Source organism: Bipolaris maydis (genome assembly GCF_028858645.1).
Source record: "Bipolaris maydis strain C4 unplaced genomic scaffold PSV08scaffold_15, whole genome shotgun sequence".
Classification (NCBI taxonomy): Eukaryota; Fungi; Ascomycota; class Dothideomycetes; order Pleosporales; family Pleosporaceae; genus Bipolaris; species Bipolaris maydis.
Genome location: NW_027093871.1, coordinates 755810 through 769980, shown reverse-complemented (window position 1 = coordinate 769980; position 14171 = coordinate 755810). Strand labels below are relative to the sequence as shown.

Sequence of the window (14171 nt, the reverse complement as noted above, 5' to 3'; positions counted from 1 at the left end):
GCCTCGGTTTATTGGCTTGGAGGGTTCATTTTTCCAGGAAGATTCTTGGGGGCCAGATCCTACGGACAGACCGGGATGGAAGGGGGAGGATGTGGTGGTGGAAACGATAAACGACGTCATATCTTAAACAAATATCTTATGTAGTAGAACACAAGTTGGCTAGGAAACACTCAAATATCACATGACATGCTCGATGATCAACTACAAAATTTCTGAATATCTGAGATACAAAAGAAATATACAAATAGAATCTCTAGATATATACACCTACTCATACCGGTAGTGCGGATGCCTAGGCGCAGGCGTGATAACCGACACATCTGCCTCCTGCATCCTCACCGGCGTCGCCTTCGCTTCAACCACCGCACTCCCATCCGTCGGCGTCGCCTCCGCCTGCACTACCACGGGCGCCTTTACTGTCTCCTGCACAACCGGCAACGACGCAAACCCCAGTTCCTCCATCTCCCTCTGACAATACCTCTCCTTGCACTCCAACAGCCCCAACTCCTCAAATAACTCCTCCTCCGTCGGTTTCCTCGTCGAATTCCCTTCATGGATAACAAGGTCATTCGGCGACCGCTTAAACTTGTTTATATCATCTAACGCGCTGCGACCACCAGGGAATGTGGGGTCGTTGTCTTCGTCGTCGCTTGGTACATCAGGCATGTCTTCATCTGAGTCTGGGTCTGGAGTATTATTTCCACCACCGCCATTGTTTGCCCTCGGTTTCGTCCAGCCCCAAGTGGGCTTATTGACCTTTCCATTTGTAAACTGCGCCGACGGCGCTTGAGCGTAGTGCCGCGTGAACTGGCCTCTATTGTTGCCGGCGGCGTACCAGGGGTCATCTGTCAAAAGGGCGAAGCCTGGATCATTTACCAGTGTTTCGGGCCAGCATAGATTGGCTGTCATGCCGAAATCAGGGGGCATGTTGCCCATATTGTTGAAGCCGATGTTCATCACTACTTGGATTTTACGATAGGTTTTCTGCCAGACGTCGCGGGTGCTGCAGCCTACGTCGGTCGTGGTGATGGATCTTTCTCTGACGAACTCTTCTTCTTCTTCTTCGGGGCAGCCCTTGAAGAGATGAGCTGCTTTAGAGTTGTCGGCACGGGGGATGAGGCGGATCCAGACACTGTCGTCGCGGGCTTGCCAGATTGCCGCGCCGGGGTATTCGTCGCGTTGGCATTCGAGGTCTGCGGAGCGAAGCCAGCCGCTGCTCCAGTCGGTATGGTGCTGTTCGTTGTATTCGTCGACTTGGGGTCGGTCTGGGCGAGGGTATCTGTAAGACGGGCAGGTCAGACGCGCGAGATCAGGTCGCCGGTTGATGATAGAGCTGTAGTTGTAGCAGGCCTGCTTTGCTACCGCACCATTGCATACTTTGTGCGTGACTCTTACAACAGGCGGGTCATACGCCTTTGTCGTCCAGTCGATGCGAGGCCTCAAGTCCCTGGCTGCCACCCTCTTCGTCCTACAAGTCTTTGGCCTATCAGAAGCTTTGGTCGGTGACTTGGATGCCGGCCGGTCGACCTTGCTCGTAAGAGGCTTGTCGACTTTGACTTCGTAGTCTTTCCCCTTAAACTTGAAGACTGATTTGCCGGCCTTGGCGACTCCTTTGGCGCAGACATTGACCAGTGCGGGCATTGCGACCTGAAGCGCGATAGAGGCTATCCAGCCTACAAACGGAATGATGCGTAGAGGTAGTGTTGCGGCCATGATTGCAACACGACAAAAGGCCTTTGCTGCTATTTCCATTGCAAGAGTTTCGGCAGCAGCAAGAGCAAGGTCGGCTGCTTCGTCCTTCATCTTTTCACTGATTTGTTCTTTTGAAATAGGAGGCTTGAAGCCGGAGCAGCAGTAGCTCTGTGTACCTCCCGTACATGTTTGGTCTTCGTTCTTGTCGACATGGTTGGTGTTGGTAGTAACTTCAGTCTCATCGCCGTGACAACCACCCGTGCAAGACAGTCCCAAGCCACGGAAGCCTCGCCATTTGCAGGTTCCCATAGTGACGCCTTTGGAGCAGCAAAGACGACGAACCTGGTTTTTAGGACAACGAGACATGGTAGACAACAAGCCAGGTTGTCCCCTCATTTGCGCAGCTTCGTAGTCGCCGTTGCGGCATTTATCGTCGCACATGGTTGTATAACAGACGCCCTTTGCAGCTGCATCTTGGTACATGGCTTCTGCTTCCTCCATTTCCTCTGGCGATAAACTGCCTCCAATTGCAGTATCCTGATCTATCTGATCAAGAGCCCAAACCATCATGCCACCAAGGCAGCGAGACGCGCCAAACTCACGTTTCTGCATCAGTGTCTCGTCATCATCGTAGGAAACCCACTGGTCATCATCCCAGTGGATCCACTTAACCCCAGCCTTTTTGTCGTGTGTTGGCTTGAGTTTCTTGTCGTCGATGATATCGAAGATTTCTTGAAGATTCAGGATACCAGATGCCCGTGAGCAGCGACCAGCTTTGGCGCCGCCCGAGAACTGGCACACGCCGTTGGGTTTGTTGCATTTTGGATCAGTGAGAGTGAAGGAGCGACCGTACACTATCAGAATTAACTTATGGTGTCAATGTAAACGTTGCTGCAACATGTGTACTCACATCCCTGACCAAGGACGACATTCTCAGGCTTGACACCAGCTCTCCAAAGAAGATCGAGACCAAGATCGATTTCCGTCAGGTTTGTATGAGTGGCGACGTATGAGCCAACAAATTTTGACGCCGCATCCCAGGTACCATGTAGATCGTACGACATGAGATTGAACCAGTGGACGTACGGCTGCAGTTTTGCAAGGTCGAAATGCTGCAAATACCAGTACGATGCGGGTAGTGTGAGGGAGTAGCCATATCCCTTCTTTTCGAAGGCGTTGTATATGTCCTTGGAGAGAAGAACAAAGTTTGCCTTGTCTTCGGGCTTACCGCCACGGTCATCTGCAGTTGGATATTCCCAATCCATGTCCATACCTGCCAAATGTTAGCTAGTATGTCTTGGATCCTGGCTAGTATCCTCTTAGGTCATTTTTGACGTACCATCGAACCCGTAGGTCTCCATGAATTTGATTAAGTTGTTAATAAACTTTCTACGGTTGGAAGCAGTACTCGACATGATGCTAAAGGCCTGCTGATACTTTCCAGCTATAATAAGAAATGCTAGTCAGTATGAAACAAACGAATTGCAGCTTATACTACTCACGATCGTTGAAAGACCATCCACCAACACTAACCCATGTTTCCAGTCCAGGCTTCCTCTCTTTGAGTTTTGTGAAGCGGCTAATCAGTGAACCAGCATTCTTGTCCATGGGTGTGAGTTCAAAAGTATCCGGTTCAAAGAACATGAACGCAAAGTTGATGTGAGTTAGGCCCTGGAGGTTTAGCTGCTCCGGCGCCACTGCGCTGCAAGGTCTTGTGTTGGCCCAAGTTTCATAGTAGCCGATAGAACGCTTGTTGACTGTAGCCAATAGAGTCTTGTTAGAGTTTACATGAAGATTTAGGGTTTGATCATCTTACCACTGGTGCCATCTTTGCTACACGAAGGACGTTTTGGAGGACCGCAGCCTCCAAAGTCCTTCTGGCAGCCTTCGTCGACATTGCAGAAATCGTCGGTTGAACCACAGAATCTAGAGTCTCAATCAGTCCCATACTGAGTGGAGAGGAATGATTCTCTTACCCAAACTTAGAGCAACAAACACCCAATGGGCATGTTTGCTTTCCAGGAACGCCGTACTGGCCGCATTCGGCTTTGGCATCACAGTTCGAGGTACAATTGCCAACACCGCACTCGGATGGGGAGTAACCACAGAGTCCAGAAACCTTTCATTGGTAAGCTTAAAAATCGAGTAATAACATAGTCAACAGGCCTTGATGGGGATTTCAACGTACGCCGCTGCAACAAGCCCCATTTACGCAGGGAGTTTGGGCGTTACAAGTACCGACTGGAAGTTCCAGCAGCTCCGCAGAGACATCAGACCCGAGTACAGAGAATGCAGAATTGAGTAGAAAATTTGCTTCAATCCCAGATTCAGCCTTGACACGTTCAATAGCCTCACTGACGTTGAAGTGATCTGACGTCCTGTTCACCGGGACGAAGGAAATGTTTGACTCGACAGCAAAAGATAGAGCCGGCCATAACAGCAAGCTGAGCAAAGAATCCCGCATGACTTGGGATCAGGGACGTCTGGAACAAGAGAAAGGAGGAGTGCCCATCTGGCGACTTCTGCTGTACCCAAGTCTTATGAATAAGAACAGCAAATGTCAACCGGATATGAAATGCGCCATAAATGCCTGGTTACTAGCCAGGAGCACACCCTATGTCCCATCAATCTTTGCCAAGTATAGCCTGTGCAGCTCAGTCTGACCACCTCCAATTCCCATGCGGCGGAGTAACGGCCATCACGCGCACTTCGCTTGGAGACATGCAAATTTCCTCAGTAGTTCGCATATGCCGGAACTGGAATAACAAAAGGCCAAGATCATTGTCTCTGTCCTCGCATACAAGTTAGTATCAGACTTACGCCCCGCCGAGACGTTTACTTCTTGGGTTCCATCGAACCGTATGACCTAGAAAATCAGCTGTTCAGCCTTGTCTCGCCTCTTCAGGCCATCCACGTTAGATTAGCACAAGGAGATGCTAAGAAACCAAGACCCTGAAAATCGTATGTCAAAAATAAACCAATAGATGCACAACTGTTCCTGCAGTGGTGGTGGTTACATCCTTCGGTAGTCCACGTGCCGCTGACTGCAGGAACCATAGACTTAGCCACAGCCGGGCGGGCGGGCAAGATACGATTAACAAGCGAAAAGACTAAAGCGGCAGGCGGCCCGCGTTGTTGCCGCTTGTTCCGAGTCCCTCTTAAGGTAGCATCTCGCGACCTTATTGAAATTAGTTGGCCCCCCACCGAAACTCACATCCTTGCGCTCGTAGATGCGAAAACATTTTGGTAACATCTTGGCGAGGCCACCAGTATCCCGTATGGCAATTTAAAGAATTTGCATATTATTGAATTGGAAGGAAAATATCTGTTTGAGGAAGACCTAGAATCTGGGCAAGCTTGGAACAGTAAAGGCTGGACACTTGCCGAGACAACTCTTCTTCTACGCGATGTGGCACACGGGAATCGTGATAGAACCAGGATAAGCAATGCATGTAAGCCGCTCGGCTGTGGCGCGTAGAGCGTTCTGGTGAACGCCTTGTGAAATTGCGGATTCTGGAGTTGGTGTAGGAAGAGGACGCGTGATATCAAAGCCTTTGCCCCAAAGTCCTAATACCTAGAGATTCCTCTATTTGGCATTTGATTCTTCGACTGCCGGATGCTTTCTACAGTAGTGTTACTCCTCATGAAAGTAGATTCATACTCATGACTTCTTTCAAAACCCTCTCGTTCGTACTTTCCTTTGGCCTGGTACAGTACGCTTCGGCGTTCACACTATGGCCGTTGGTAGATCCTCAGGGACTCTCCGGCGTTCTTAACATCTCTACAACATGTATTAGTGCCCTGTAAGTCACCTGCTTCTGTAACAACTCTGTGTTATTTTCTTCTATGACTAGATGCTAAGTATGAGATAGAAACACAACACTGGATTGTGAGCCAAACTTGTTTCAATGGACATCAAACGTTGACAACATCTACTGGAGTTCAAGCAACACCTCTGATCTCTGTACCACGAGGTGTATCGAATCTAGTCGTAGATGGGTAGATGCAGTTGGCGAGTCCTGTGACGGCGAACTTCTCAGTTCAGGAGATCGTGTAGTTGACGCGGAAACGCTTGCGACCCGATTCGTCGCCGGTCTTGACATTGCATGTTTGAAGTCCTCATCCAACGAATGGTGCTTCGTTGAATCTCAAGAATGGGTTGGCTCCGATGTCATCCGACCAGATTGCAATGCAGACCCTTCTGACCCATGGTGCATCAACCCGGCCAATGTATCCGCCGAAAACAGTCGCATGGCCAACATCTACGACGACGACCTCCTATGCTCAGAATGCTTCTTAAAGCTGATGCATGCTCGCATTTCATCAGAGTTTCTGCCTGACGAAGACCACTCCGACTACCTTGTTCAGGAATTCCAGGACATCCAGAATGTCTGCCAGACCACCATTGCCGCCAACATAGCGACGAGATCACTACCAAACTATATGGTCGCCCTGACACCAACGCCATCGTTCGTACAAGGACCGGGAGAAGTATTCGAGCCGGAGCCAGAGGAAACTAGTTTGTCCTGTGCGGAAGATCAGGTAATCATCAATGTCATGGACACTTCGACCAATAACAGCATGCAAGCTTGCAATGAAATAGCACGCCAGTACAACGTGTCGACCGGGAGTCTCGTATATCTCACCCAAAATGAAGCTTGTTACGTTGACGACGAAGAAATTTGTGGTCCTCGTGGTTGCTCGCTTTTCCATGTTACTAAAGGCCAAACCTGGTATGTCTACACTGCCTCCCCTTTCTGCCAACATACCTTATTACAGTCGCTTGATACGGCCTCTGACATCTCCACAGCACCTCCATTGCAGCCGCCGTGTCTGAAGGCACCAATCCCATCAACGGCGCCCAGCTAGCAACATGGAATCCCAATATCCTAGGTGCCTGCGACCACCTCGTCGAAGACCAATACATCTGTGTCTCGTAAGTTAAAATCCCCTCGCCTTCTCCTAACCCCAACTAACCCACCACCCAGCCGTCCCGGCGGCTCCTACATTCCCCCCTCCAACTCCAGCCTCCCAGACGACAACGACGGCCCCATCCGCGGCGGCCCCGGCAGCACCCCCACCCTGGAAATCATCGACAACCCCAGTACCCCCATCTCCCCTTTACTCCTCCACGAAGGCACACCAAAAGACTGCACCCGCTACGTCCTCGTCAGCGCTGGCGCAAACTGCTGGAAAGTCGCCAACGACGCTCGCATAACCCAACAACGGCTCTTCGAACTAAATCCCGTCCTCGGTTCAACCGGTGAATTCTGCAACACCATGATTTGGAAAGATTACTACTACTGTGTCGGGGTAAACGGGGAGGGGTCGCCTTCTACTACTATTGCTACCTCAGGCCCCACAACCGGCCCTTCGTCGAGTGCTACTACTCGTACCTCTACCACGGCAAGTGGCCCCAAGCCAACAAATACACATGCAGGCCAACCTTCTACCTGCAATAAATGGCACACAACCGGCGCCGAATCAAGCTGCTGGGCCATCATCACCGACTCAGGCGTGGCGCCTGCGGATTTCTATGCTTGGAACCCTGTGCTGGGGTCGCGGGGCGAAAACTGCGTTACCCAGATTTGGCCGGGGTATGCGTATTGTATTGGGGTTTCGTCGGCGCCGCCTCCCATTACCACTGCTACTGCGTCTCGGACTTCGACGACGTCGGCGTCGAGTACGACAGGCCCGGCGAAGCCGAGTGAGACGCAAGCGGGTATTGTAGCGAATTGCAACAAGTTTGTGCGAGCGGGGGGTGGAGATGGATGTTGGAAGCTTGCGAATGATGCGGGGATTGAGAGCGCGTTGTTTTATAAGTGGAATCCGGTTGTGGGGGCTAATGGAGAGAATTGTGGGACGCAGATTTGGCCGGGGTATTATTATTGTGTTGGGGTTAGTGGATAGCAGGGCCTTTGGGTATATATTTCATGATCCGTCGTATACGAATAGAATTGTTCATCTCTGTGCAAAGTATCGGCCCAACCTCTAGTAATGCTCTTGATGTTGAGACTTCTCAAAGGATACATGGGCAAAACCGCATCAACTCATTTTGATCAACAGAAACTTCATAGTATAGAAAGAAAAATTGTGCCGACGATTAACCGGCATGTCATTATATTAAATGATTACAGTATTGAAAAACGTGATTGTTAGCCCATCAAGGGTGATGACATAAAAACTTGTGCATCCAAGCATTGTTACCCTTCTCCGGATCCTCTTTGCTCATCTCGCTGTTTGCGCGTGAAACCTGGACAAATTTAGGCCAGGTATTTGTGAGGACAAGGTACTTGATTTCTTTCTCGGCTGCATCAAAAACCATCTCGTTGAAGCTGTCTGGAATCTTGACGTCGGCCAGCGTGCCATTGAGCCAGCCTGGCTCCATGTGCGCCACAGCTCTCAGGTTGGCACGCCCAAGGTTGTCAAGGCTAATGGCGCCCTTGAGTTCCTTGACAGAATCGTTTGCGCTCTTATCGTGAATAGGCATATCAGAAGCGTCGTCTGGGTAAACGTTGTCGAAAGGTGTCGCGTTGTCGCTTGATGATGATGATGAATGGGAGTTTCGGCGACGGCCAAATAGTGCAACAGCAGCTTCTACAAAGACATGATGAAGTCGCTTCATCTCCTTGGAAGAAATGTTGATAGGAAACTCTGAGAACTCGAGAGAGATGAAATGAGCGTAGATGCGGACAGCAGCCACAAATTGATTGCGGTTGTGCTCCGCGGTCGATGATTTTTGTGAAAACCATTGGCGTCGCCAATCTGCCACATGGGTAAGGAAGCTGACGTTCTCGCCTGTTGTGCGGTTAGTGCATGGTCAATTAGGTAATGCGCATCGAGAAAGTAGGTACCAGAGAAATCCTTCAATGCAGCAAACTCAAGGAGTGGCATGGGGTTGGTTCGGAGAGCGTTCTCTAAGGCAGTCATCGTCAAAATGTCTGACTTGGAATCAAACGACTGTTTGCTGAAGCTGGAATCACCAACGGACTGGAGAGCGGTTGATCCCGAGAACTCGCTAGGACTCTTCTTCAGCTCCTCACCAGTAGTTGCGTCCAAGCCGTTGGTCGCTTGACGCGCCTCCCAATCAGCAATAGCATCTAGTGTCTCTTGGCGAAGCTTGTTGCCTTGAAGCACATCGCGAATGGTAGACCCAATTGTGAAGATCTCTACCAGGCCGAAGCAGACAGAGAACCAAAGTGGTGGGGGGAAGACCGCGTTTACAACTCCGAACTCAGGAGCGTAGAGACCAGCAAGCCATAGAGGGGATGCTGGGAGACTGCGAAAAGTCAGCAGAGTACCTGGTATATGGTTCAGGAAAGGCATACCCCACAAGACAACAGCAGATGGTCTGCAGACGCCAACCGTGAACATCGCGGATACCCCGAGATTTGAAGAGAATCCAGGGCGCGTATACCCAAGACCAGAAGAACTGCCATACAATCGACAGCCACCACTCCCATCCTTTGCTGCAGTTCATGCGTACTTCCATGCCGGTGCCTTTGACCGTGTAATCGATGATACCGTAATTGTAGTGGAACTTCCTTGAAGCAAAGAAAACAAAAAAGACGAGTGCCAACTGGTCACAGTGTTAGACGCAGATCCTTTCAACTATGTGCCGACAATCTTACTTGGAAAGCCATGCCGATTCCAATGAAAATGAGTGTTCGTTTGATCTTGTCAGCGCGCTCAAGTCCCTGTGCGATTCTTCGCCATCGGCTATTGGCAGCCTCTTGCGCAGCCTTCTCATCGATTGGCGCATGATCCTTGAGCGAGCTCATGCGAGCAAACTGCTTCTGACGGCTGGCGATGTGTAGAAATTGACTGTTGGAAGCATGGAACAATGCTAATCGAGTTTAGTATACTACTCAAGTCCTTGAACAAGCAAGAATACGTACCCATGCCCACTGGCACCAATACTGACATCATCCAGAACTCTACGGAGCAACTGACGACAGGGCCAATTACGTATGCTGATTGGAAGTACAGTCAGCTCATACTCGCAACGTATCAAAGACGAATAGGCTTTTATGAAGGAAACAGTCAACTTTTCATTGACAAGTTCCTACTAGGATTTGAAAGCATAGTTGTCTGACTTTACTTACCGAGACAGCAAATAGAGCCATAGGCGTGTAGTGGAATAATGCCAGCGAATAACAATGGCAGTCTTCGTATGCGAAGAGAGGGGTGCTGACGATGAACCCAAAGAAATACAAGACATGCGACAAAGACGACGTTCCAGGTGATGAAGATGCTGGTGTAAACCCATCCAAGGGTGTCGAGCATGACGTGGGCCTCCATCTTGTTGTGTAAGAAATTTGTACAAAGGAGTGTATTGAGCGTCGCAATCGACGAAACTGGTAAGCAGAAGACTATGGGAAAAGTCGTGCCTTATACGGACGCGTTGCGCTGGAGGGGTGTCGCTGACAGCATTGCCATCGGCGAACCATTGCATGTAGGGGTTCAGCACACGAAAAGATCGACGACGAACCAGCCGGCCTAATTCTTGGACATGGGAGTTGCCCGATTATGCACAAGCGACTAGCGTGGTAAAAGAGGCTTGTGAGGGAACGATATATCGTTAGTGTGTAGCTAGACACGTTACTAGAGTCGGAAGAGGCTTCGTGTATTGCGTTGAAGGGGCCAGTGCGGTGCCTGGCAATCGAAAGTCTCCAAACAAAATAGCCGATCCTCATCTAATCGTACGTTACCCCGGAGTCAGTTCCTTGCGCCTTTGTGGCTGCATTGGACGTAGATTTTTTTGGACGTTTTCGCAAGGAGCCCTTGGCTGATGTGGTTCGTGGATGACTTTCGCTCCACAGCAACATTACCAGGGTCTAACACAGGTGCATGACTTTGAGTTTGTATATCGTTTTAGAGGATGAGATACTGAAACAAATTTCCGAGCCGAATTACCTCGTCAGGCGCAGCGTTTTGTGGCGTCAACAGACATGGCCTGGCCGATGTTGAGCCGGTGTCAAAGTTGAGGGCTAGTGGACAGGAGTAACCGTTGCTATCGACCTCCAGACGATGAATAGTATGACTCGTATGACAGCGACGGCGACTGTGAGTGGTCCGGTGTCCTGGTGTTTGGAGCTATTAACATTATTACGGCACTTGGCTTCGTAGGTGTGCATCCGGCTCATGCCACATCCGCAGGGTCGCGGGAGCTACCTGAACAAGTGTTTAGCAAAGTCTAAATTCTCTATTGGTTGCAATTAGCAAGTAGCAAGTCAAAGTAGAATTGGGTAAAGGAGAAGCAGTTTCGATAGTACACCTGACCTTGAGCAAAGTGATGTGCAGACAACCATGAGTGAGTGAGCAACCTAGCGGATCGACGTGATGTCAAACAGGGCCCGGGCAAACTCTATAGTCGTAAGACAGGGAGTTCCCGGACACGCGAGATCAGCTCCCAGGGCATGTCCGTGTCTATACCATGTGATTGCACGGGACATGGCCATGAGTACATGGATTGCATCCCAGATTGACGTAGCGGCTGGGAATAAGTTGAGGGGCAGAAGCGCCGAAGCGTGCTTAAAGGCTGAAGGCTAGAAGGGCAAAAGACCAGCTCGTGAAAGCGCCACCAGACATGTCTTCAGCTGCACACAAGGGACGGCAGCAAGTGGAAATTTGCGCTCGCGGCCATGTCCGCGCAAGCAGACAGGTGAAGAAGAAAAAAGTCGACAATGGGTGAGATGGACTGGTGACAGCAGTCACATTGCGCAATGCGCCGCCGGTGTGGCTGTCAAAGGGTGGGCGCTGAGGTTACAGGCGTCGTCAGGTCCCTTGGGTTGGCGTCGGCGAGGTGCTTGTATTGACGAGTTGGTGACAGACTATGATTACTATACTAGCATCATAGGTTTCCGTAGTGGGCCAAGGCGGGTTGCAAGGCGCTCAACCATAGTTTGGCACATGCAGGAACATGCTATGTACGCGTCTGCGTCGACACGGGACGGGATCCCCAGGAACAGGGCCAGGATGCGGTATTCCGAGATGCCGCCGTGATGCCGATGGATGGTGGATGATCAGGTACAGCAGGCGTCACAGTACAGCCGGTCGTTTCAGCGATGATGGTAGCGGCTCTGCCCCGCCTGCCGGTTGTCATGACTCATGCGCCACTTCCCTGCGCCACTTCCCTGCGCCACTCACTGAGTCACTCACTGCGCCCCGCTACCGCCCACCAAGCCTGTCGCATTTCCTTCACCCCCGCCACACAAGACAACCACGACGACAACAACCCCAAAAAACATCAGCGCCCAGCCATGCCGCCCTCGCCCTGCGCTCTCTGCAGCGTCAACCGCGCGTTGATCCTGCGCCCAAAGGACCACTCGCGCTTATGCAAGACGTGCTTCATCGCCGTCTTCGAAACCGAAATCCACCACACCATCACGACTAATTCCCTCTTCCACCGCGGCGAAAAAGTTGCCATTGGCGCCTCGGGCGGAAAAGACAGCACTGTGCTTGCCTCCGTTCTCAAGACACTCAACGAGCGCTACGACTATGGCCTCGATCTCATCCTCTTGTCCATTGACGAGGGAATCAAGGGTTATCGTGACGACAGCCTCGAAACCGTAAAGCGAAACGCCCAGCAGTACGATATGCCTCTGACTATCCTTGGATACGCTGAGCTGTATGGATGGACTATGGACCAGGTTGTAGAGCAAGTTGGTAAAAAGGGGAATTGCACCTACTGCGGCGTCTTCAGACGACAGGCCCTGGATCGCGGCGCATCAAGACTCGGCGTCAAGCATGTCGTCACAGGACACAATGCTGACGATGTCGCCGAGACGGTGTTGATGAACTGTACGTCCTGTCTCGTTCGCCATGTAGTTGCGACCATGAACTGACCCAAGTAGTACTGCGAGGCGACCTTCCCCGTCTGTCACGCACCACATCCATCGTTACATCTACACCATCGGCATCCTCTGACCCTGCATCCAACACAAACATCAAGCGCAGCAAACCCCTCAAGTACGCATACGAAAAGGAAATTGTCCTCTATGCTCACCACAAGAACCTCGACTACTTCAGCACCGAATGCATCTACTCCCCCGAGGCCTTCCGAGGCAGTGCGCGCGCTTTGATCAAGAACCTCGAACGTGTGCGCCCAAGCGCCATCCTAGATGTGGTGAGGAGCGGAGAAGATATGGCCAAACTGGTACCAGGCAGCGATGAAGGTTGCGGAGGTGCATGTTCAAGCAGTGTGCCTGTCGCTGAAGAAGAAGAAGGCGGGTGTGGAAGCGCTCAAGGGCGCAGTACCGGTGGCGAGATGGCAAGTGTCGAAGCACATCTAAGGCAGAATGAAGCCGCTGCGGATGCCAGCCTTGAGACCGAAATCACGACAAAGAGTGTTGCCCGTGGTGCAAACCCACAGGGCCAACAATCTGATGGCTCTGTCCCGCCTCCCAACGGCAAGAAATCCAGGAAGGTCTACACACCAAAGAAAACGAACAAGCAGGTCATGGGCCAGTGCAGCAAGTGCGGATATCTCTCTAGCCAAGAAGTCTGCAAAGCATGTGTTTTGCTTGAGGGACTCAATAAGGCGCGGCCAAAGAACAAGATCGAGGTTGGCTACGAGGTCCAAGACGTCAGCTTGAACAGTGTGCGCGACGAACTCGAGGCAGCAACCATTGCGGGGGAATGAACAGTCTGGCATTAAATTTTCTTTTTGGACATTGTGCGTAGGTCAAACCCGTCGACACACGCCCAAGACGAATGCCAGAACAGTGCGCAACCTCATGACCCGTCGGAGCGGCCACCGACAGACTTTCACCGCAGTCACAAGATACACATCAGTCGGTTCCCGCTATGAGCCACTGCTCACTTTCCGTGCACTAAGAGCCAACAAGTGCCTTATATGCCACGTGTATTTTGCCCTACGCGGGCTTATGGTTGAGAGGCTCGTGTGACCTACCACCTGGGTAACCTGTCAGTTGTCTTGGTCTTACTAGAGTCAACCCTCCACTACCCCGCACAAATGATCTCAGTCCCCCCCAGACGCCCTGTCTCACATCGCGCTGTGACCACAGCTAATCTGCACGACGTCACTGACGGGATGATCGGGAATGTGGGCGGCACGCACCGCTGCAGTAACGTGGTGTTATATTGACAGCATGGCCGATCAGGTATCACAGTAGTACGCGCTCGGGCATAGCAGCTTTGGCAAGTGGCCAGTAGATTGAGGGCCACATTCCATCCGCCTTGCATAGATGAGAGAAAAGCCACCGTCATAATAGAGTTGCTATGCTATGCAGCACTAGCGCCTTAAATGGTATCTCATTCATATGCGTAAATCCGCTAGCCAATGCTTGCTCAAGCTAACATGTGTATCCGCAACCCCCTTTAAAAAAGCAAAACCAAGAACGCCATTCTACATGCCTATGATAAAAACACCCGCCCCAAACACGATGAGTAAACGCCGCCACCATGCTCCACCGCAGCGCTGCCCGCCTCCATCCGAAGTAACGGTAGCAGCAGTA

At 51.2% G+C, this 14171-nt stretch overlaps 5 protein-coding genes across 5 annotated transcripts; 2 read left to right on the top strand and 3 right to left on the bottom strand.

The window, feature by feature from the left end:
* Nucleotides 1-267: 267 nt before the first annotated feature.
* PSV08DRAFT_188272 (glycoside hydrolase) lies at nucleotides 268-4156 on the bottom strand (the record flags this gene model as incomplete). Its single annotated transcript, XM_066091971.1, has 9 exons — nucleotides 268-599; nucleotides 705-2546; nucleotides 2603-2965; nucleotides 3032-3136; nucleotides 3195-3449; nucleotides 3509-3618; nucleotides 3669-3811; nucleotides 3881-3949; nucleotides 4052-4156. The coding sequence occupies 9 exons, from the start codon at nucleotides 4154-4156 to the stop codon at nucleotides 268-270; spliced, it is 3324 nt and encodes a 1107-aa protein (XP_065948137.1).
* A 1199-nt stretch (nucleotides 4157-5355) lies between these two features.
* On the top strand, nucleotides 5356-7602 carry PSV08DRAFT_251558 (uncharacterized protein; the record flags this gene model as incomplete). Its single annotated transcript, XM_014225569.2, has 5 exons — nucleotides 5356-5405; nucleotides 5490-5495; nucleotides 5565-6425; nucleotides 6503-6628; nucleotides 6681-7602. 5 exons carry the CDS (start codon nucleotides 5356-5358, stop codon nucleotides 7600-7602), a joined length of 1965 nt encoding a protein of 654 aa, XP_014081044.2.
* Nucleotides 7603-7766: 164 nt separating this feature from the next.
* Nucleotides 7767-10054, bottom strand: PSV08DRAFT_209847 (uncharacterized protein). The gene is made up of 6 exons (XM_014225568.2): nucleotides 9798-10054; nucleotides 9591-9665; nucleotides 9324-9538; nucleotides 9021-9271; nucleotides 8547-8971; nucleotides 7767-8490 (listed from the first exon to the last, which is right to left on the bottom strand). The coding sequence occupies exons 1-6, from the start codon at nucleotides 9991-9993 to the stop codon at nucleotides 7856-7858; spliced, it is 1797 nt and encodes a 598-aa protein (XP_014081043.1). The 5' UTR covers nucleotides 9994-10054; the 3' UTR covers nucleotides 7767-7855.
* A 1900-nt stretch (nucleotides 10055-11954) lies between these two features.
* PSV08DRAFT_188146 (uncharacterized protein) lies at nucleotides 11955-13336 on the top strand (the record flags this gene model as incomplete). Its single annotated transcript, XM_014225567.1, has 2 exons — nucleotides 11955-12495; nucleotides 12549-13336. 2 exons carry the CDS (start codon nucleotides 11955-11957, stop codon nucleotides 13334-13336), a joined length of 1329 nt encoding a protein of 442 aa, XP_014081042.1.
* A 177-nt stretch (nucleotides 13337-13513) lies between these two features.
* On the bottom strand, nucleotides 13514-13980 carry PSV08DRAFT_332909 (uncharacterized protein). The gene has a single exon (XM_066092746.1). The coding sequence runs from the start codon at nucleotides 13921-13923 to the stop codon at nucleotides 13657-13659; it is 267 nt and encodes an 88-aa protein (XP_065948136.1). The 5' UTR covers nucleotides 13924-13980; the 3' UTR covers nucleotides 13514-13656.
* Between the last annotated feature and the right edge of the window lie 191 nt (nucleotides 13981-14171).